This window comes from Strix uralensis, chromosome 3 (assembly GCF_047716275.1).
Source record: "Strix uralensis isolate ZFMK-TIS-50842 chromosome 3, bStrUra1, whole genome shotgun sequence".
Classification (NCBI taxonomy): Eukaryota; Metazoa; Chordata; class Aves; order Strigiformes; family Strigidae; genus Strix; species Strix uralensis.
The window spans coordinates 47951855-47975783 of record NC_133974.1 but is presented as its reverse complement, the minus strand read 5'-3'; the positions used below and the strand labels follow the sequence as shown (position 1 = coordinate 47975783).

The following is a 23929-nucleotide window of genomic DNA, read 5'->3' as shown; positions in this document are numbered from 1 at the left end:
AACTAAAGGGCTTAGGGTTATGTCTAGTTGTATTTAACAACCTCATTATTGTGCAGAAGTGACACAAAGGGATCACAGAGATTAGAAATATGATGAGGAAAAAACATTGCAAGTGAGAAACTTTATCAGGAATAAATCCACCCACTCCTAAACTTCAGGCCTGAAACCTAATAATCACAACAATGTGTTTTCCCTTTCTGAACTTTAAGTGTTGTAGTGTTCTGATCTGGGGCCACCTAATAAGCACTTACTTCTCTGCCATCTATGATAAATATCAATGCTACAGAGATGGAAAGGTATAACATAGATGTTATAACTTTACAATAATGCCCAACAACAGTGGAGGACAGCTGTTGGGGTGGAAACAACATTAAAGACCTGTTGTGGTAATTTCACTAGCTGTGATTTAAAAGTGATAGGCTTATTTTTTTACAGGCTGATATTATCAGCTGTAGCCATGCACAAAAGCTAGTGCCTTTGAAAACAAGGAAACAGTAAATGATAAAGCTGTTAAGAAAGTAATAATCACTTTTTTTATGTCAAATTATCTAAGAGCACTTAAAAAACAGCTCTATTATTGGTATTTACATATCCAACTTATTTTAAATTTCTGATACGAGTAATTCCTCCATAAAACTGTTTTATAGGTAGAAATTTGATAAACATAAATGCTGCATACCTGAACCTAACAATTTTCTTCTTTATTGTCTGAAAAAGATAACTGAGTTTAACAAATCAATTTTAAAGTTTAAGAAGCACAACAAAATAGGATACCCATAAAATATATTGTACTATAGCTTGTGTGTGCTTCTACAATTCAATCTTTCTAGTGTCAATAGAATTTTTCAAGAAAATAGGTTCTAGTATAAATTAATTGCATTTGTTTTTAGGAATAAAAAGCAATCAGCTGAGACAGTTAAGTCTGAAAATAGCTTTTCAAAAAAATTTAATAAATTTTGTTTCACCACTACATATAACCTTTAGAGCATAAAGGTTACATCTAAATAGTTAAACGTAAATGTTTTAAAAGAACCACTATAGTCTATCAAATAAAATAATATGGTTATAGCATTAGAAAAGAAAATCAGCTAGAAAATTGAAGCATCTACGGAAGATGATGATAACCACAACAATTAAAGAGATGGGACAATTCTCCTTACACTTGAAACTGCTTATTTTTACTATAATGCATAACTAGTAACTCCTGTGTCAAAGATTATTATTAAAAATACAGCAGTTTTTAATTAATCTTATCCTCCCCTTTTAGAGAAAATTTTAAAATCAGGTCTTCAAACTCATAAATGCAGGGAAATTCCTCCGTTAACTTGAAATCCATTAAACTTCAGTGAGGACAGGCCATCCATTCACATTAACACATCTTTAAATAAAAGCTAAGATATATACATATGACTGAAGTAGAAACGTTTCATGAGATTTGAAGTCTTCAGGTAATTTAACCTGGTTAGCAGGGATAAAAATTTCAATATCACAACTACCTGAAAGAATAAGACTAAAAGCTTTACAACACTGATCATACTTTGTTTCAGGGAATTACTTCTGTGAATATGCTTCACTGGGTGAAAAACTGGCTGGATGACCGGGCCCAAAGAGTTGTGGTTAATGGAGTTAAATCCAGTTGGCGTCCAGCCATGAGTGGTGTCCCCCAGGGCTCAGTTTTGGGGCCACTCCTGTTTAACATCTTTATTGATGATCTAGACGAGGGGATCGAGTGCACCCTCAGTAAGTTTGCAGATGACACCAAGTTGGGTGGGAGTGTTGATCTGCTCGAGGGTAGGGAGGCTCTGCAGAGAGACCTGGACAGGCTGGAGTGATGGGCTAAGGCCAACTGTATGAGTTTCAATAAGGCCAAATGACGGGTGCTGCACTTCAGCCACAACAACCTCCAGCAGGGCTACAGGCTTGGGGAGGAGTGGCTGGAGAGCTGCCAGTCAGAGAGGGACCTGGGGGTGTTGATTGACAGCCGGCTGAACATGAGCCAGCAGTGTGCCCAGGTGGCCAAGAAGGCCAATGGCATCCTGGCTTGTATCAGAAATAGTGTGGCCAGCAGGGACAGGGAAGTGATCTTACCCCTGTACTTGGCACTGGTGAGGCCGTACCTCAATTACTGTGTTCAGTTTTGGGCCCCTCACTACAAAAAGGACATTGAATTACTCGAGCGTGTCCAGAGAAGGGCAACGAAGCTGGTGAAGGGTCTGGAGGACAGGTCTTATGAGGAGCAGCTGAGGGAACTGGGGTTGTTTAGTCTGGAGAAGAGGAGGCTGAGGGGAGACCTCATCGCCCTCTACAACTACCTGAAAGGAGGTTGCAGAGAACTGGGCATGAGTCTCTTTAACCAAGTAACAAGCAATAGGACAAGAGGGAATGGCCTCAAGTTGCACCAGGGAAGGTTTAGACTAGATATTAGGAAGTATTTCTTTACAGGACAGGTTGTTAGGCGCTGGAACGGGCTGCCCAGGGCAGTGGTGGAGTCCCCATCTCTGGAGGTGTTTAAGAGTTACGTTGACATAGCGCTGAGGGATCTGGTGTAGTTGAGAACTGTCAGTGTTAGATTAATGGTTAAAGATCTTCAAGGTCTTTTCCAACCTTGATGATTCTGTGATTCTGTGAATTGCAGTCTGCACGGAAGAGTAATTTTTGCTCGCAAATAAACTTTTCCTCAAATTTAAAAAAATACAACAAAAAAACAACAGCCAACCAAACCAAGAGCCCCAAATAAACCAAACTGAAAAGTCAATGGGAAGAGAAGAGAAAGTAAGGTAGAATTGTTAAAATAAAGAAATGTCCTCTGGCAGAATGTTATTTTTTTTCTAATTTGGAATTTGATTCTTTGTTATATTAGCCAACTGTAATATTTAGAATATCCTACAGTGCAATTTCTTTGGGTTTTGTGGTGTTTTGAGACAGAAAATAGACTTTGTGAACATAAATGTGCATGTTTTAAATTAGATTCAATGGACTAGTTCCATGTATTATGAACTTCAAAACCAAGGTCCAAATTTCTGATTTTCTGGTCACAGTTTGGTTTAATTAAGATACTGATTAAGTGGTTACAGGTTCAGGGTGTCACACAACAGTTAAATGTTAATATACTTCTTGTATATTTAATTTTCATATACTTCATTTTTATTCTGGTTTGGGTTTTGCTGTGGTTTTTGGATGGAGTTTTTTGTTGGTCATTTTGGGTTTTTTGGTTTGTGGGGTTTTTTGGTACAGTTTTTGTTTCTGTACAACTGTCTTTTTAATAAAACAGTTCTGAACTTTCTGTATACTGAGCATGTACAAACTTCACTGCATTAATACGAAGCTGAGGAAGTAATCAGAAGAGCTGAAGGCAAGCAAGCTGTTAAGGCCCCAGATGGCCTATTCAGGGAAAAAGCTTTCCATGACAAGAAGATATTTGGACATGTGAAAGCTGAGTAACTTTGTTTATTGCAGAAAATGGTAAGCAGATCATCACATTAATATGTGACAAAGTCTTGTCACCACATAAAAATTAAATCACTGATGCTTCAGAGCATCTACTGCCTTTTATCTTCTCATCATGTGAATGGCAGGGATTCCATTAAGGATTTTGTGTCTTATATGAATTCCAGCACAAAGCTAATTTCACTCAGATTTTAACTATTTGAATTGCACTATGGCTTTAACGTACATCCACATTAATACAGTGCCTAGGATATTGGAGACAAAAAAATGTAAGACAGTAAAATCCAGTCAAACAAAAAACCCACAACAGAGGCCATTATCACTAATACGATAGTTAGCCGATAACTGAGTTGCAAGTCTCTGAAGTTAACACAGGAATGACCATGGTTTAATTGTCTTGTAAACAGATGAGAGAACAAGATACTTTTTTCATGAGAAAGTGCATTGATATATGATATTTTATTTCTGACAGTACAGTAGAACTATAATAATTTTTATATAGGTAGAATTTAAAGTACAATTACTCACAAGCATTAGATCTAATCTAAGAATTCATTTTTCAGAATGTCCCAAGAGACCAAACTGACCTGGAGCAATCAAGACCATAAAGACAACCAGAAGACAGAGCTGAATGTTATCAAACCAAAAGGAGTGGTATGGTTCAGTAATTGCTACAAAGGAACTAGGGGAAGGAAATTAGCTCAGCAGACATTCTAGCATTGTTCTATGCCTCCAAAGTATAAATTAACATGTAAGAATATCTATAAGTTCCTTGAGACCTTTCAAATCCCCGTTGCTGTTAGTTTCTTGCTTCAGTAAAACACAGTGAATTTAATAATACCCCAAACTTATTAATGGCATGCATTTGATGGCATAAGCAACAGCACTGCTCTTTTCATTCTGTATATTTCTGCATCAATAATCTGTGAACATCCTGCAGCAAATTTTCATGCATTTTCTGTCAACCAATTTAGCAGAAAACATTCTGGCAAAGCAGATCTCTGAGTGTATTAGTTTAAGTGAAAATTTAGAGGAAAGAGTTTTTGGTAACTGTACATAGAATGCTGCAATTGGAAATTAATGATCTGATCTAATACCCATCTATTTGAGTTCAGGGCTTAAAAGAAAAGGCAGCAATAAAACCACTGTCCTTATTAAACTGTACAAAGTTCTACCTGATACAACTGTTTTGATAATGCACGAGATTATGAAAAAACATTTCTTAGATTTAGGATTATGATAAAAAGTTATCCTACACTGACTACAGAATCAGATTCTTCTGATAAGCATTTTTCTTGATGCTACCTGGTTGCATCCATGTTTTAAGTTTCCTGCAGCTGAGCATTGAAGCAGCTCTATTCCTAATCTTTTACTGCATCACTACAATGTAGTTCCTGAGCAAAAGAAGTTTAGCTTAATTCTTTTGACTTTATTGTTTTGGTAATCAATTAAAATGCTCATTGTTTTCAGAAAACTGTCAGAAGACCTACAGTTAAAAATAATACAGCCTTTATAGTCTAATTAGCTAAACTGCAATATTTAATAAACATGATTCCTACCTGTATTGACAATCAAATATTGACACTAATCTTGGTCTATAGGCATTTTCCTTTTTTTCTCTTATGATAGCTTGCAAAAGGCTAATTTTAATGGGATTTATGCAAACACAATTAGAGAACATGCTCCATATTATGTGTATTCACACCATATTTTCCCACTGTGAAAACTACAATACTCAGTGCTTTTTATAAAAGATATATAAGTGAACTAAAAATATGCAAGGGGGGGTCATTAAACTTCTAAAGCAATCTTGGTTAAAGGAACAGATTTTAGACCAACTGAATAGCTGTCAGGGTACTCATTTATAGGTCATCTCACTTACAGGCAAACTTGACCCCGAATCCCATTGCATATAGGAAATATGGTTAGCTGAAAGGGTGTGTCATTGCTTCTGAGCAAGTACAGAAGCATTGTAATACAGCAATATAAATAAAGGTTTGTCCATGTTCACTCATATTAGACTAAGAAGGATGAAGATTTCAGCCTTGAATGTTCAAAGCTTTTTGTCACTTCAAGGTGACATTTAACTTTTTAAGTGTAAATAAGGTTATTTTCTCCATTCCTAATACAGATTTGCTACCTAAAATAAGAGACTAATAAAGTCCAAGTTCTAAAAGACTTCACATGTTAGATAGAGCTCTAAATTTATTGCTATCTCTGGTTTGCTTGCTTTGATAAATTGTTGTTCAAAAGCAGCAAAAATGCAAAAAGACAAGAGATAATTTAACAGATTTTTATGATGCTTTTGGCTATGTTTATTGGGGTACAAAATATTTGGTCTTGGGCTACTGCATGACAGGAATGCCTCAGCTTCACTTTAAAGTCAAAGGCAAAAAAATTTTCTCTTGTCACCAAACATATCAGTAAGCACCGAAAGCAGAAGCAACTTGCTTGTAAACATCATTGCACAGCACTCTAAAATGAAAGAGCAATCTCAACAGATACCATGTGATATTCATTTAAGCTCTTAATGTCAAAGTCCTCAGCTCTGCTCCTTGTTGTGAACTTTGAAGGCACAGGAAGCTGAAGCACTGCAGAGTACTCAGCAAATCAGATTCCATTCTGACACTAAATATCTAAACTGTCACTGCAATCTTTGATTCAGTGTGTGCTCTAGTGCATTTATTTGTTTATTAGTGTGAGCAGAGATCAAGGTCCAGGAACAATTAATTTACAATTGTGCTGGATTTCAGTAAGAAAGGTGCTTTTAGATAACTAATGTTGACTCCTTCACATTGCCAATAAATATAATTTGTTCTAAACACTTATTGAGCAGACTAGAGGCAGAACTTCCATTAAGCAGTATTTTAATTTAAAAATCAGTGAGGTGAGAAAATTGCTTCAATGTTTTATAAGAAACATGTATGCATCCCTGTAAATAGAGGTATTCTTAGAGAAAGATATATGATTAAGGAGTTGGGCTTTTTTTTTAAGGCAAAACCCTCCTATGTTCAGTCTCAAACACACAAAATCTGTAATTCACCTTCTTGAAAATAAAGTATCTCACAAGTTTTCAAAGTGAACGAATCAAAAAAATCTGTCAGTGGTATCTCCAAGTATTCTATCCTCACTAACACCTGCTCCTTTTTACAGCTTGCTCAGAAAAACATTTGAATGCTATCAGCAACTGTAAGCTCTCATACTGACAAATACTATCTATGATCCACTGACTTGCCAGCTCAACATCACTCTGTTTACTGACTCTCCAGTTCTGCTATTCCCTGTAGGACAGTCTCTCTAAAGAGCATCCACTTGATTGATGTATTGAAACTCATTTTTTCTGCAGCAGTTCGTGTGTGGACAAACATTGAGTTGCTTATACTGTTCAGAAAAAAAAAAAAAAAACAAAACAAAACAAAAAAAAACCAAACAAACAAAAAACCAACACACCATAGCCCCAAAACAAGGAACTTTCTCAACAAGTCTTAAATATTTATGCTCTAGAGAAATTATAACATGTTGTTTGTTTCCTGTGAACATGCTCCAAAAGTAGCATTTACACTCATCTACAATACAGTAATCACAGAGGGAGCCAATTCTTGTCCTAGTCATTGCACTGGATCTGCTTTCTTCAGAGAGAGAAGAAATTGCAACATTCCAGTTTAAAACTAATAAAATCCTAATCACTTAGTGCAATTCCCCAGATGGATATCTATCTAACTTTTTAACTGCTGTTAAAGTGACTCTTTTAGAGCTGGAGTCATGAAAGCCATCATATTCTAATTTTCTGAAAGCTTGATAGAACCAATATTCTTAGTATAGACAAAGTGTAATGAAGCACTTTCTTTCCCATAGGAAAGTCTTCCACTCATATTCTTTGATGCCAGCTAACCTTCACATCTGCTATTTCCCTATTGATTGCTACAACTTGGCACTTTGTAGAGTGTCTGATGAGGCAATTCTATTCAATGACACCACTTCCTCTTCAACAAAAGGAGTGCAGTAAAATAGCAGTGTGTTTCCTATACCTTCAGGGGAAATGCTGTGTGCAAATTATGCAGACAAACATGTAGTCATCATTTATATGTGTTTATGTGGAGAAGAAGAGCGTTTGTTCCTTTTATACTGAACCATTGCTTATGTAAAATTATGCAAAGTAGATCTGGTTTTGAATTTTTTAAGCAAATGAGGAGTGATTCTGGGTCCCACTTTAAAAATCCATCTCAAAATACATGGTGTTCATTATGGAAATAAGCTTGAAATTAGTCATCACTTAAAATATGATCCAAACATATATTTACAAATCAGTAATGCATGTTAGAGAATATCAGAACAAAGACTATGTTTGTTTTGCTGTCCTTGAATACTAAGATATCAAAGATTCTTTTTTCAAGTAAAATGCAATAATTTCTTCTTGACACATATAATATTAATGAAATATTTAATTTTAAATTAAAATGGTAAGTAATATCAATTATCTAGTAGTCCTCACTTATAATACTGTGGGAAACACCAGCATGACAAAAAGAAAAGCACTTCATATTTAAATTAAAGATCAAATATAATGTCTTGGTTTCAAACAGATGGAAACTATTAAACCATTAGTGTTGTGTTTACATTTTACTTTGGCTTTCCTCTAGTCCAAGCCTCTGGATGTGTAACATGTAGCTGATTTTCTTCTTTTTTTTTTTTTTTTTTTCAGTGAAACTTCAGAGTCTTTAAGCTTTAAGGGCCACAATTTATTCTGTGTATAGTCTTACTTGGAATTAGCTTTTTTTTTTTTTCTTTCTATTTTGTATGTCTTTAAGCCTAGATTCACAAAGATACTGAAACACGTAATACCTACTGAAATCAGTGGGAACTTATTTATGAAGGAAGCATAGAAAGAAGAAATAAGGATATAGTTCCATCTTAGGATTTTCAAGGTATACAAATACTTTAATAGGTTATTCCCACCACAATTGATTTAAGTTGAACCAGTACAACTAAGAAAAAAAAATATTTAGGAGCAGGACAGAAACGAAAAAAGTATTCACCTCTTCAGCTAACTCTTCTGCTAAAGAGTAGAATCAGACATAATTATTTCTACTGGTAATATTTTAGGAAAACTGCTAAAGATTCTCACTAACATATCCAAATCAAGACTGTTGATTCACCTGTTACAGTTAACAAAACAGGGTCAGGACAGAGGCCCATAATTGTCCTTACCATCTCTTAGCATGGGGTCTGGAACAGTTTTGTCCTGTCCTAAGGAATAACCTCCCAAACGATACTGGGCTCCACCCCAAGATAATAGCTATAACTTTTGGTTAGCCCTGAAGAAGCCAAAAAGTACAGAAAAATAAAATTTGCAAAAGAGAATTAATGATTCAGAATCTGTTGGATGGTACAGTTTGTTCTGGATGTGGGCAAGTTTTTTTTTTCTGTAAACAAGGTTTTTAGTTTTGCTGTGTCAGCCTACTAATCTCCCATATGCATGCAGAAACCCAAACATGTGAATAGAACTTGACTATATAATTAAAGAAACAGGAATCAATAACAGCAGTGTTGTCATCTTCAGGCTTAAAGGTGATTTCACGTTCTAAAAATTTATTATGCCAATACTTTTGTTTGCTTATTCTTGATATTCTTTTTTTAAACCAGGAAAACCAAGCAAACAAACAAACAACTTCAAACAATAGTCCCTTTGCTCTAAGTGCCTTAAGAGTTACTCTAACAGCTGTAAATTAAACCATGTCACAATTTTGGAACTCCCAATGCTATCCTAGAGGATGACAACATAAAAATGTTTGGAGCTTTAAGTGGTTTTAGAAATGGCAATCTGTATATATCCTCAGATTTTTCATCATTTCTCAATTAATACGTACTGAGCTTTAATAACTCATTTGACACAATTTACTGAACTGTACCATTTAAGTTTCCATAAAAATTCTGGCACAGAATATGTCAAGATTACCATATACTTCCAAAAAAATATGCAAACAATGCAAATACATTACTAGTGCACACCTCAGAAGCCTGCACCTGTCTCCCTAATTTAATTTTAAAAAATTTAATTGGACTCATAAATGTAAAAAAAGTGACAAGCAGATGACACAGCAACATCTGCCCTGCTGGTGAAGGATAAATGTACTCAACCTCTAATATGATCAAGCGTATGAAGTCACATGAGCAAAACAAAATGGTGGATTGTGTTTATTGTTTATTTTTACTTTTTTTCTTTTTTTTGAAGGACAAGCTTTGCAATCACTGGCTTACTTTTAGGAACACTCCTTGTGACTGATTCACTCTTTTTAAATATGACGTTAATAAACACAGACCAGAATTTTGACCACAGTCCAACTCAGACTGTAAGCCAAAATGTGAACTTTTTCTATGATTTGAAAGAGATTTTTCTCTTTTTTTGGTGTTTATTTCAGGGCCAACATGTAAGAAAGTAAGCTCCTCACAGCCTTTAAACTAATAATCTAAAATAAGACAAATAACCCCACAGTGTTAGTTTAGTTTTATTATGGAATTAGAATTATTCATATTATTCCTTGTAAAATTAATTAATTTGCATACAGTCATACTGCAGTTTATACCTGTATGGAAGTTGCCTAGTGCTTAAATAGTGACCAGAAATTTTATAAGATTCATCTTGCATACTTGTAGCCACCTACACTTTAAGCATCTAGACCAAGGTACTAATCTAAGCTTCTCTATAATGGGAAAAGTTCTATAACTCTGGAGAACACTGTCCTTCTAGGGCAGTTACTTAAGGCAATATGGAAGAAGTGCTTTCTGGTGCCTTTCCAGTGCCAGTAAAAAGCAACTCGATGACTACTTGAGAAGACAGCAGATATCTACATTTTGAGTGAGGAGAAACCTGCCCTACATGTTTCAAAAACTACGTCTTTCCTAGTAAAACAAAGCTTTGAGACTCAGGATCTTATTATGTCTTCCTATTAAATTCTCTCATCAACACTCAAGATTCTTTACTAATCCACCAATTTACCAATAGATTGGTAAATTTATCATTTACCACTCTATTGGTAGTACAGTCCTACTCTACATATTTTGATAAATTTCAGGAACACAATCTATTCCTGGTTTTATTCATTATCATTTTAGGGATACCACACTTCATTTTACAAGTCTTATATCTATAAAAGAATAATAATTAAAATAGGGTTTGTGTGATGCAATAGAGTGCAAGAAAATATAATAATAAAATTTGAATGAGAAATATATAGTAACAGGAGACTTGTAATGACTTGATTTCATCACTAATGTCAACAAATGTAAAAATAACAAAAACCATCTCAAATCACACAGTATTACAACTGCAATATTTGTTGGTTCTGGTGATTTTGTGGTTAGAGTTATTCCACTAAAAGTTAGAGATTCAAAGTAATTCTATACTTCTGAAAGGAAAGTTAAAGACCTGAAGATTAAGCCCAAGAGTCTTAATGTTTTTTGCAAGTGTTAAGAAATGTATTTAGCATATTTAGAAATCAAGCTCTATCCTGGAAGTAAATCCGGAAATCCATTATTACCTCAATAAGAATGTAAAAAATAATGGCCTCGATACTGCTTATGAGATGAGCCTTATACTTTCAATCCTTCTTTCACCTTTGATAATCTGATTTGAAAAGACAGCCACTGAGACAGTCAAATCTTCATTATGAACAGGCTGTACAAAAAAAAAAAAATATCTCCTTAATTTCAGAAGAGAGATTTCTTATATGAGATACTGGGATATATACATACTTATATGAGACTGGAAGAGAAAGCTATGACTGAAATTTCAGTATTTCCTCTGTTAACTTCTGATTTTATGGGTAGCCAGACCCCTGACTAGAATACCATTGTTGAATTGCACATCTATAATGAACTATGCCCAGCATCTCTGTACTTCAAGGAGCAAAAACTGCGTCAGAAATACTAGATATAACCATAAAATAAATTAAGGAACTGAACTGTTAGTTTTGTTCAGTCCAAGTAAATTCCTCAGCAATTCAGCCTGAATAAAGATACATTTGAATGAGAACTACCTGGATAGGCTTAGATAGAACTTTTAACATCAAAGAAACTATTGTCAGAGCTTCTTTGCCAGATAAGGTGAAAGGGTGAAAGAAGAGCTAGAGAGCCTTCCCAGCAAATCATGGAAAACGTTTGGTACTAGTCTTCCTTCTTCACAGAGCTCTTTAGGGATGTGCTTTCCTTTTCAGAAAGTGGAAGTATGAAAGAGTACATGAAACTTCTATCAGACATGTCATATAGAAGCTTCCTAAGAGTTTTGGAAGATTCCTTGTAAACCAAGGAAAGTAAGTGTCTCTTGTATCAAAAAATAAAAAATTAAAGACAGAGAAACAGAAAGAGAGTAAGAGCAACAGAAACAGTTTCTATCTTACCACTGCGCTTCTGTTGCACAAGAAAATAAGAGTTCTTCAAAGACCGAAAACAGCAAGTCTTCAAAGGCCTCCAGGATATTTGCTGTATTTTATAGCTCATTAAGGGGAAGCTGATTTCAGTTCTCAAATGGAAAGATAGACTACTCAAATACAAATATTTTAACGTAAGCAATACTACACCCTTTGTTAATTTTCACAATATCTAGTTTCTAACTAGAAAAAATTGTTTACTAATAGTATGTATTAATATAATAAAAGCTCCCATCAAATCACAATGATTCAGAACAGAATTCACATAACTTACCTGAATTTTGGTTGCCAATTACATTTAAATACCTATTATGAGAACTTAACTCAAATTCAGCATAAAAGAGCATAATGAGTGACTGCCTCAGCTTTTAAGATGTGAAAAAAATACCACCCCCCCATTTTCCTATATAATAACTTGATGAGCAAATTGAAAGATCACATGTCATATCTGAACAAATTAAAAAATGCTAAGAAAATATATTGCTTATTTTTAGTCCAACATGTTCATGGCAGTAGCATCAGTAGGCTACTCTGATCATAAAGAGCTGGCTGCTCATGGCTTGGACAGGTGTACTCTTTGCTCGGTAGGAAACTGGGTGGATGGCCAGGCCCAAAGGGTTGTGGTGAATGGAGTTGAATCCAGTTGATGGCCGGTCACAAGTGGTGTTCCCCAGGGTTTGGGGCCAGTTCTGTTTAATATTTTATGAACGATCTGGATGAGGGGATCGAGTGCACCCTCAGTAAGTTTGCAGACAATATCAAGCTGGGTGGAAATGTTGATCTGCTTGAGGGTAGGAAGTCTCTACAGAAGGATTTGGACAGGTTGGATTGATGGGCCAAGGTCAACTGTATGAGGTTCAAAAAGGCTCAGTACCAGAACCTGCACTTGGGTCACAACAACCCCATGCAACACTATAGGCTTGGGGAAGAGTTGCTGGAAAGCTGCCTGGAAGAAAAAGAACTCGGTGTGTTGGTTGACAGCCAGCTGAATATGAGCGGGCGGTGTTCCCAGGTGGCCAAGAAGGCCAATAGGATGCTGGCTTGTATCAGAAATAGTATGGTCAGCAGGACTAAGGAAGTGATCATCCCCCTGTACTCAGCACTAGTGAGGCCACACCTCAAATACCATGTTCAGTTTTGGGCCCCTCACCACAAGAAAGTCCAAAGAGCAACAAAGATGATGAAGGGTCTAGAGTACAAGTCTTATGAGGAGCGGGTGAGGGAACTGGAGTCATTTAGCATGGAAAAAAGGAGGCTGAGGGGAGACATTATCACTCACTATGACTACCTAAAAGGATGTTATAGTGAGGTGGGTGTCTGTCTTTTCTCCAAAGTAACAAGCAACAAAATGAGGGGAAACGGCCTCAAGTTGCACCAGGGGAGGATTAGATTGGATATTAGGAAAACTTTCTTCACCGAAAGGGCTGTCAAACATTAAAACAGGCTGCCCAGGGAAGTGGTAGAGTCACCATCCCTGTGGGTATTTAAAAGACGTGTAGATGCGGTTCTTAGGGACATGGTTCAGTGGTGGACTTGGTACTGTTAGGTTAACAGTTGGACTCAATGATGTTAAGGGTCTCTTCCAACCTAAATGATTCTATGATTTCATGATTCTAAAACATGGTTTAGGTTTTTTTGTTTGGGTTTTTTTGGTTTTTTTTGTTTTTTTTTTTTTATATAAATCTTTACTCTATATTGTGCAGATTTAGGATCTTGAATTCATTAAATACAAGTTCAGTTAATGCATGAACACTGAAAAATGCTTAAAAGGCATCCAAAACCAAGAAAACTTATGTCATTATTACCATAGGTGTATTGCAAAAAGGATTATTAAACAATCTCAACAAACATTCTGTTTGGATCAATGAAAAACTCTGGAGAAGGAATTCATCAGTGTAATAAGACTTCAGGTGTGTCCAGGGCAATTCTGGCACTGGAAATATTTCTCTACACAAAGCAATGCTAGTGCAGTTGGATAACAACTCAGTAGTATCATATGACACTGATAATGTGGAACCAAGTGTTCACCTCTGTTAATGAATAGTGTCTTTCAGGCTGCTTCAGCAGGCAGGAACTCAACACTGAAGGTTGTTACAGAAAACAAGCTAAACTGAGAGAAAGTTCATTCTGGAGAGTTGTTTCTGAATCACATTACCAGGATGAGTCATAGATCAAATCGGCAAACTTTACATGGCTACTTAATGATAGTTCTATTTGCTTTGGAGAGCTTTGCTGGGCTTTTTTTCAGACTCTGATAGTTAAAAATGTTCTCAGATGTACTCTTAATTTCCTAAACAAACCCTAATTCTGAAATCTCTCTTTCATACAGATTGCTGTTTGCAGTTGAAGGATTCTCTATGATCTAGTTCAGTTCCTTTTCTCACTTTGTTCATGCTCTAAAGACAGACATAAAGAAAGAAAAAGCTGAAAAGGGAAATGGGGAAGGGAGAGGAAGGGAGAGGAAGGGAGAGGAAGGGAGAGGAAGGGAGAGGAAGGGAGAGGAAGGGAGAGGAAGGGAGAGGAAGGGAGAGGAAGGGAGAGGAAGGGAGAGGAAGGGAGAGGAAGGGAGAGGAAGGGAGAGGAAGGGAGAGGAAGGGAGAGGAAGGGAGAGGAAGGGAGAGGAAGGGAGAGGAAGGGAGAGGAAGGGAGAGGAAGGGAGAGGAAGGGAGAGGAAGGGAGAGGAAGGGAGAGGAAGGGAGAAACTCTTACCCTGCCTCCCAGGGAAAAGCAGCAGGAGAAGGAGAGAAATGTGATAAGGTTAGATAACAATTAGGTTATTCATTTCTGAGGAAAAAGGCTTGCAACTAAACCTATGATCAGAACCCAAAGTTCAGTCATTCTCTTACAACTGATCCTGTCAGCAATGCCATTACAGGCCCTGAAGAGGCCAGAAAGTGAAGTGCATCAGCTGAGAGAAAGGAAACAAAATGGTTTACCAGTGAAGACAAAACCTACAATAGTACATAAGGACAACATACATTCTGGAAGTAGCAGCAACTACATTGCTGTCAATTTTCTCATCCTCATCCTCACATCTCCAAATGTCTACGCAACATAACTCACTTCCCAAAGAGTGTGCATTCCCAATGGCTTTCACATTTAGCAGGGTGATATAAGATTGCCCTTCTGGGGAAAGGGACACCCCTTTCTGCCCTTGTGTCAGTTCTAGCATTCTAGCAGCCAGAACAGCTTTCTTCACAACTGAAAAGTAAACCTGCAACACATAAACAGATTCATATTCAGTTGGATCAGAAAGCCGGACTGACTCTTGTCACAGCTCTATGATATGTAGAACCAACAGAGCTTGAGGTTGAAGACAGAAGAAGTTGGACTATTCATAGTTAGAATGGCTTAAATTGATCCCAAGAAAACACAACAAGAAAGCCCTTGAGAGATATGACCAGAAACAATTTGCAGTGATTAGTAGTGACTAATGTCCATCTGACTTCAAAGGAAAAAGCCCCTACTTTTCTTGTCTTCAGTGGCATCACTATATATTATCAAAAAAAAGACAGAATGGGTTTCTCTTAACTACAAAATTATTTTACAAATATCTAGATTATATCATTCCCCTGAATCAGCTACATTTGGTAGAAATTCCAGTCTTTTGCTGTAAAAAATCCTGACACAAATTAGGACTCAAAGTGTGGTCTGGATTATATTTGTATATCAACAGGCTTGACTTTCTACAGACAAATGCACAGTTAATTAGTAATTATTTTTCCTCCTCTGGGCTCTGATTTCTTGTATCCTATATTTCTATCCAAGTGGCAAATAGATCTTGTTATATTTTACTGTATGTTATACACTCAGAAAAAACAGCTTTGTACAGACAATCTCCATCAGATACCTACAGTATGGATCATTAATGCATGTACGTTAATTAATGCATGTTGTTGTCAGATGCAATTTTGAAAAATAATAAAAATGTCAGCTTCTTGCTGGTATGTTCATTCTAGCCATACATTATATTCATACTGAGAAATACTTATGGAACAAGAAAACCAGATGGGACCATAGGTTACATAGTTTATCTCACCTGAGAGTTCTGTGGGGAAATCAGCATAAACTTTTTCCCATATGAATATTTGGGGTAAGACAGAAACAGATGCTGAACTGTGCAAAATATTAGCTGGTCCAAAGACAAAGAAGAATTTTCCTAATGCCAACTTTTAATTTATTTTTTATGTCTCTCTTTGTCTTAATTTCAAAAATATCTAGTGGGGACACAATTCATATGTTAACTATGTAATTCAATATTTTAATTATTGTGAATGACTATGCTTGTTTTCACTGGGAAGTTATGTTTATTACCTTGAGAGGACCCAAAAAGCATTTGTACTTTTTTCATCAGTTTCTAAGATCTGTAGCTGGACACAGGTGTAAAAGATAAATATGAATCCTGTGATTTTGGAGCATAATTATTCATGAATACCACTGTTAGGCAGCAGATTATTTTCTGGATATATGGCATAATGCAATATAAATCTCTGCAGAAATTAAAAGTTGACTAGTCCTTGTATTCATCTTTTCCAGCCCATAATGTAGGAACAGGGGGAAAGTGTATAAGGAATGAGGAATTTGGAATGGGGAAAGGGAAGGGAAAAGGCACAGGCATGGACAAAGGCAGGGGTGGAAAGATAGTGGATTTCAACCACATTCTACCTGTTTTTAGTTTCACGCCTCAGCACTGAGATGCAACAGGCAGCCAAACATATGCTCTTATTTACTGCAGGAACAGTAATGGCTCTGACAATCCCAGAGAGGAAGGGTATAAAACCATTTCAGTCACTTTGTCCCAGTACCTAGAGAGTTGGTTGAAATGAGGCCCTTTATGTGAATTAGTTCTGCTTTCTGCCCACAGATTCAGAAGAAGGACAGTTCACTTCAAAGAACTTAATGGTACCAAATTTATCTGAATTTCTTCTACTTAGAATTCAAATGCACTCCTGCTCTAGTTGTAGTCTGTGTTAATGCATCATCTAGTCTACCTACCTCTACCTAGATTCCATGATCTTTTAAAGAAATAAGTAGAACACAGTGAGGTCTCTGGACAAAACTTATATTTCATTCTCACAGATTCTGTCATTGTAGATTCCGTTCTTATAAGTGTATGAAGGGAAAAGGGAAAAAATACATTTCAACTATATGTGTTTCTAGAAGACAGGTTCAAACCATGATGATGAAAAAGAAGAAAAAATAACCAAAACAAAACAGATTATGTTATTTGTATTCAATTCCCTTTTTAGTCAAAAGTGCCACTTGCTTTTATGCATAAGAACATTCAAATGCAACTTATCTATAAAGTGAAATAATTTTAAAGCAAACTGGTATCTGCTACCAATTACTTTTTAAGCATTATCCAGATCAGCACATGGAGGCTGGGACTCAAAAAAATGTTTTCCATTAGTCACTGTCAGTCAGTGGATATTTGAGAAGCTCAGAAGTGGCATTTCTTTCATCTTTAACTTGCAACAAGTCCACCAGATAATAGATACACACTGCTAAACTTCATAATGTTTTATTTGTAACATACAACTAAAGGTTCTATGTGTGTATATGCTCATGTGTTTGTACATTCATACTTATTTGTTAAACAGATAAATGTGATTTGTACATTATAATGTTCAAACCCAGGTTTGAAAATATCACTGAAGTTATTATACTGGCTTTATGCACGTCAATGCCAACATCACTCATGACAAATGAATGGCATTCATATCTTTATTCTTGCTGGTTTTCTTTCATTTATGTCAGGGGATCTGTCACTTGTACTGCAGTTGCAAGCAGTGGAAAAATTCCCCTACAACTGCTTCTTTCAGCCTTAAGAGACTATTTCTGAGATTTTGCAATGTATAGGTAGAGCTTCATGTTAATTCCTTTAGCAATAGGCTGAGAATTCGAAAGAGGAAGATAGACATTAAGCACTGAACTGTTGCCCCCCAGAATTTCCTGAGGGAGGCAGTAACAAAATGGCTAGGGTAAAAGACAAAGGAGAGAGGGAAACAGAAAAGTCAGCAGCATGGATCTTTGTGGAGAAAAAGCAGTGTGGGAAGAAATGGAAGATACTGTAGAAAAGTAGAACTGGGGTATAAAAATGGGTCCTGAAGAAGAAAAGGAAAGAAACTGGTAAATATAAATAATTAAATAGAACAGTCTATCGGATAATTCTAAGGTGTGTGAGTCAGCTTTCCTGAATTAGTTCCCTATCTGCCTTTCACCAAGCGATCTTGAAAAAGATGCCTTCCCTTTTAGTGCTTCAGCTTCCTTATCAGCAAATCAAGGATATAAACCATACAACTCTCACAGAGAGCTGAGAAGACATTTAATTTGTGATGCAGAAGTAATGACACTAATCTACTGCTATTAGAGAATGAAAAAATACTTTGTTTTTTACTATTTGTTATGCAAATGCCTAGCAACCATAAGAAAAGTTCCATTGTGCATGGCACTGTACAAAAACATAGAAAGAAAAAGAATCTGACATTGAAAGGTACAGATATGAAAAATTATGAGAAAAACAAAAGTACACAGCAACTTCACCAAAAAAATCTTAAAATCATAGACCACATATGTGCTGCAATAGTTTGTGTGTGAGGATGGAGAACTGTGATACAAATACAAGTAGAGTAGAATTAACATTGTTCTCAATTTCAGAACTGTCATTCATCAAGAAAACAGACACTGGGATTTTGAGAAACATAGACTGAGAGACCACAGAAATCTGAGACAATTAAAAGTCTGAGCTTTTTATCCAAGAACAGCTAGTGTGAAATAGGTACTTTTCATGAAAATAACAAATGTTTTTTATTTAATTCCAAACAGGAAGAAAGTCAGGCTTCTGAGACTTGAAAATGGTCAACAGTGACAAAAGCAGCCAAGAGAAAGGAAGAGAAGTTCATAACTAAGAAAAACTCCACAATCTGAGGAACTCCAAAATGTGTATCAGGAGTGAAAACTACAAGTCTAGCAGCAGAAATGGCTTAGAAATTACTTTCACATACCTTCTAATTCTTGGATAATACTAAGGTTTCCTTTGTTGTTCCGAATGAAATTGCCCACCAGACCCACCAGGCAGACTTGCAAAACTATTTCCACACTCAGACTAGATAAGGAGATCTTAAGACATCACTGAAAATTTCCTTCACTTTCTGGTTTTTAAAAGGACTTGTACGTGACACAGTTTCTCAGACCATGAGAAGACATATAATGATCTGGAGGACCTAATAAACCTCTGGAGACAACATTCTCCTTTTTCATCGAAGCTATTTCAGAGGGACGTTTGACTCACAAGGGTAACAGGATTTTCAATGTGTATTCCCTGTGCTCTCCAAGATTTTAACTTTAGCAGGTTTTAATCTAGCAGTTTGTTTGTTTGTCTGATTCCCATTTAGGTTCTCTTTCAAAAACCACTCTTCTTTTGTTTTAGCACCACACAATTTTGGCAAGGTTCCAAAGTTTTTTTAAGAATTCAATGGACTGCTATATAGATAATTTATGCAGAAATTACTGTCAGTCTCATGGGCAGCTACCAAGCCTCACTGTGATTGGAACTAATAACTATTACCAAGATATGATAATTTCATTTAACATTAGGAAACCATCTGGTGCCTTCATTTCTTGTTGAAACATAATGCCACTGTTTTACTCAATCCACTCTCATTAAAACAAGACAAAGCAGCTAAGGAAAAACATATACACAGATGATAAATTTATCCTCTTGATCAACCCCCCACAGAACTCATACTCATACATAGATCTTTGAAGTAGGAGTGGACCACTAAAATCTAATCTGAGCTCCTGTATAATGAAGTCTATCTATTTCATTGAGTAGCCTCTAAATCAAAAGCATAACACGTTAGGGCTATGTTGTATCTATTTCCCTCACAATGGCTGCATGTGATGGATGAATCCAGCCTACTCCTACGTAAGTTGTACCAGTGGTTAATTGCTCTCACTCTTAAAAATATGCACCTTATTTCTAGTCTGAATTTGCCTAACTTAATCTTTGAAACACTGGATCTCATTATGCCTTTTTCTGCTAGATTAAACAGTCATCTCCTGTCAAAAGTCTCATTCCCATTAAGGCACTTACAGACGATGATCAAGTCACCTCTTAACCTTCTCTTCAGCAGATTAAACAGACCAATCTTCTTCAGCCTCTAACTACAATGTTTATTTCCGGACCTACAGTCATCCTTTCACCTTTAATGAACTCTTTCCAATTTTAAACATATTTTCAAAGTGTGGTCACCAGAACAGGACACAATAGCTCATTAATATTTTCCCTAATGTCATATAAAAAGGCAGTGTTACTTCCTACTTGATATTCACTTGTCTGTATATCAGAGAATATAATATATACCATTTAAAACCCTCCTTTAGCTTATTGATAAAACAGAAAGTATTCAGAAAGGAATTTAAAATGTGATTATTAGCCTGGTTTTTTTTACACACAATGCAGCAAATGTATGCAACTTCTGTCTTTTCTGTACTACCTCTGCTTTTCTATACTATCTACATCTAGTGTCCTTTCTGTCAAAGATATTTTTCTGATAGCTTTTGTCCTCCTTTATCAGTTTCCTGTTCTTAAGTGTTTTTTATATTATTATTTAGTAGTAGCATCTCTGAGCTGTTGAACTCCAGTGGTACCTTTAAAGGCAATTCCACTGATTTTAAAATATTTTCTTGCATTTTCATTTTCTTCATGTAAAGAAAATACATTCCTGATGCAATTTGCTTATACAAAATAGAAGTATATTTTGAAAACACACAAATACACATATACTATGTTGACCACGGCTATAGTATTCTGTTTTCTGAAAACCTCATTGGGTAAAAATACCTAATTCTACCAGAAAGTTGACTGTAACAGATAGACTGTGTACAAAAATTTTGGTATATATTTCACAGAATACATATTTAATTAGATTGTATTCTTTACATAGGTAGCTCTAGTGAATAGCACTTACATCAAGCAAACTCTAATTTCCACCTGGAAATTGCTTTAGACATTGAATGAATCAAATGAGATTGTATAGTTTTCATTTACTTTTCTTTTTGAGCATGATTTTCACTTATTGGCTGAACTACAAGAACAGCTGTAACTACTTTTAATGCATAAATTTGGATTCATTTCATTAGGTAAATAATACCAATAATTTACATATTACTAGATAAGATAGTAAACATCAGAAAATTATTTGGAATCATTTGTTTGCTAGCTGAAACAGAAGCTCTTAACTATCGGTGCATTTTCATGTCACAAAACACTTACTAACCATGATCTGTTCACACATACAGCCCAGAAAATATGTTTGTTCAACAGAATCTAAAATATATCCACTGAATAAAGAAATCCTGTGTTTTGTTCTGATTTCCCTTTTTCATTCATAGTGAAGAAGGAGAATTCATTAATGTACTAAAAGCAATACCAAATTATGTGACCTGACACCAAAACTGTTGTGTATGTCTAGGTTATTTCAACTGTAGACAAAAATTTTATATGCAGGATGTGCAATTACTTTTTCATGAGAAGTGAGTCCTCTCTAGTTCTTGGATACAATATACTAGAGAAACACAAAATATATCTAGATAAATAGAAACAGAAGAAGAAAGAGAGCAGAGAGAAAGACTTGTGCAGAAAAGGGAGCAGTATATTAATATGCAGAGGGGAAAAACATCCAGAGAAAGATAGTCTCTGTGCACTTAAAACCCCCACAGATTATGTGCATACAAAAAAGGAAAAAGTGAATAAGAGAAAATTAAGGACAGAGCGAAGGAAAACTAAAACTTAAGACGATGCAGAGAAAAGTGCTTCTGGCAACCAGAAGGAAAGACACTGCCAATTTAAACTTGCTTCCTAACATTTTAGAGTCCACAGTTCAAATCCAAATTAGAACAAGTTCAAAGTTTTTTCCCAGACAAAAATGAAATTAAAGCCCTCTAGTGTTTCCTGGTAACTCAATAAATACCTTGCGTCATCTCTTTATGTCTCAATACATAAATCATTTTGACTCTTTTAGAAACCTCAGTCTTTAAACTTTCAATGTTGTTTCTTTTAACTGCTTCACATATTTCCTGACGTCAAGAGACCTCTAATTGATTAGTTATTTTTATTAAATTCATCACTTCCTTTTCCAACAAGTATTCTAGGGAAAACACTCAGAACCTTCCCAATGTATTAAGTTAAGCAGCCTAAAACATTCCGAGAAACTGAAGTTGAATTAATTTTTATTTCCAAGCAGAAGATGAAAGCCCTATAATTATTTTTAAAAATTAAAACTACATGTACACTGTGATTGGCTCTAAGGTCATAAGATTAAATAGTGACTATTTAGCCCTGATATCTAAACAAATTTTGTAGTCTCTGAATGTGATGAGAAAAACTGAGCATACACTCTTCAAATTCTACAGCGGTTTACAAGTTACCTTGGGCCTCAGTTTGTCTGATCTCAAATGCCAGTGTAACAGACACTGCAAAGTTTTAGGTGACAGCATAATAACTCTAAACCAAAATATACTAGTTAAGATGTACCAAAGATCAGACAAATATTCTTAAACACCTCTCTCTTTGGAAGATCCGAGACACCTCTGTGCTGTCAGGCACAAGGAGTTATAGAACAAACCATCCTCTCTCCCTTCATGCATACTTTTTACTAATTTAAGTTCACTTAAATGCTTGATGAAGCTAGAAAAGAAAAATTTCTCTCTAAACCAGCAGCATATTTCACTATATTTTAAATTGAATTATCTTGGTAACAGGTTAAAAGGAATAGAAAAACTGGAAGAATCTGAGTTTTTTCTATGGACCCCAAATTTCATCGAAAAGTTTCTCAAAAATCCAAAGTCCAAAACATTTTTCTCAGTCCAGCCACTAATATCCTTAGTGTAGTCCAGTTGCTTGAACAAAGACTACAATTAAGTATAACGTTACTGAACTGATACTGTAACTCTTAATGCGACAAAACTCATTCTTCAACAGGGCTATAGAAGGAAGATCTGTCTGAGCAAAGTGTTTGTTTTTCTTCACCTACTCCACTGCTATGAATTCATTTCTTTGAGCAAAATCATCAGAGAAATTGTCTTTTATTTCCCATGAGAGATTTTGCATTTGATTCCTTTGCTCTCTTGCAAATTCTCAAAAAAGTGATTTTCAGTTGCTTTTGACAGCAGTGGGAATCCTATCTGTTGCTCCTCAGCAAGGTGCACAAACTTTCCCACCAAAATCAGGATACAGCATATTTTCAAACAGAATATAAAGCTTACCTTGAAGAAAGTCATGGTTGCTCCATCTTCAACTGCTCCATACTCTATCTTTGTCTGCTTGGCCAAATCATCAGCAGAATCAATAGGGGATTCCATACGTTCCACTGTCAGAAAGGCGGCTAGGTTAGCAGTGTACGAGGAAATGATGATAAGTGTGAAAAACCACCAAATGCCTCCCACTATCCTGGTGGAGAGGGCTTTGGGCATGAGCTCAGAACCTAACGAAAACCAGGGGAGAAAAGTGAAACCAAAGCACAGAAAACCATTAATAAGTGTTCAGCACTTTTTGCCACAGTGGGAAGATGGAATCACTGTGCAAAAAAATCTTTAAGCTACAGGCTTACATGTACTGCTTGTACAAACACACATAACTGAAATGAAAAATAAGAACTGATTACACTTATAAAGACAGATCTTTTTGGAGCTGTGGGAATCAAAATATAGTAATGGGAGACTCAATGATCAGTGCCTTTTAAAAAATTATAAATATATATATAGCAATGTGGAAAATGCCATTACTTGAACTGGTTTTCCAGAAAAAATCCTGACTGGACTGAGCATCTAAGTTAATACTAATATTGAAGCACTTATACAGTTCTTTATCTTCAAGGCACCAAATAAATATTATTTAAGTATTTTGTAAAAATTGACTTGAGTATATAAAAATAAGCTATTGATGAAAGGAGCAGATATGAAATAAAGTATTACATAGCTGAAATACAAAATCTGAAATCTACTATAAATATGCTTTTGACTTTTGCCATTTGTATTGCTATAAAATAAGGTTG

General features: G+C 35.7%; 1 protein-coding gene across 5 annotated transcripts in view; it reads right to left on the bottom strand.

The window, feature by feature from the left end:
* The window catches only part of GRIK2 (glutamate ionotropic receptor kainate type subunit 2), a 445887-nt gene that overhangs the window by 78585 nt on the left and 343373 nt on the right, over nucleotides 1–23929 (bottom strand). For all 5 annotated transcript variants that reach the window (XM_074862173.1, XM_074862175.1, XM_074862174.1 and 2 more), the window contains one exon: nucleotides 23142–23359. In XM_074862173.1, the coding sequence (XP_074718274.1) occupies nucleotides 23142–23359 (218 nt within the window). The remainder of the gene's footprint in view (nucleotides 1–23141; nucleotides 23360–23929) is intronic.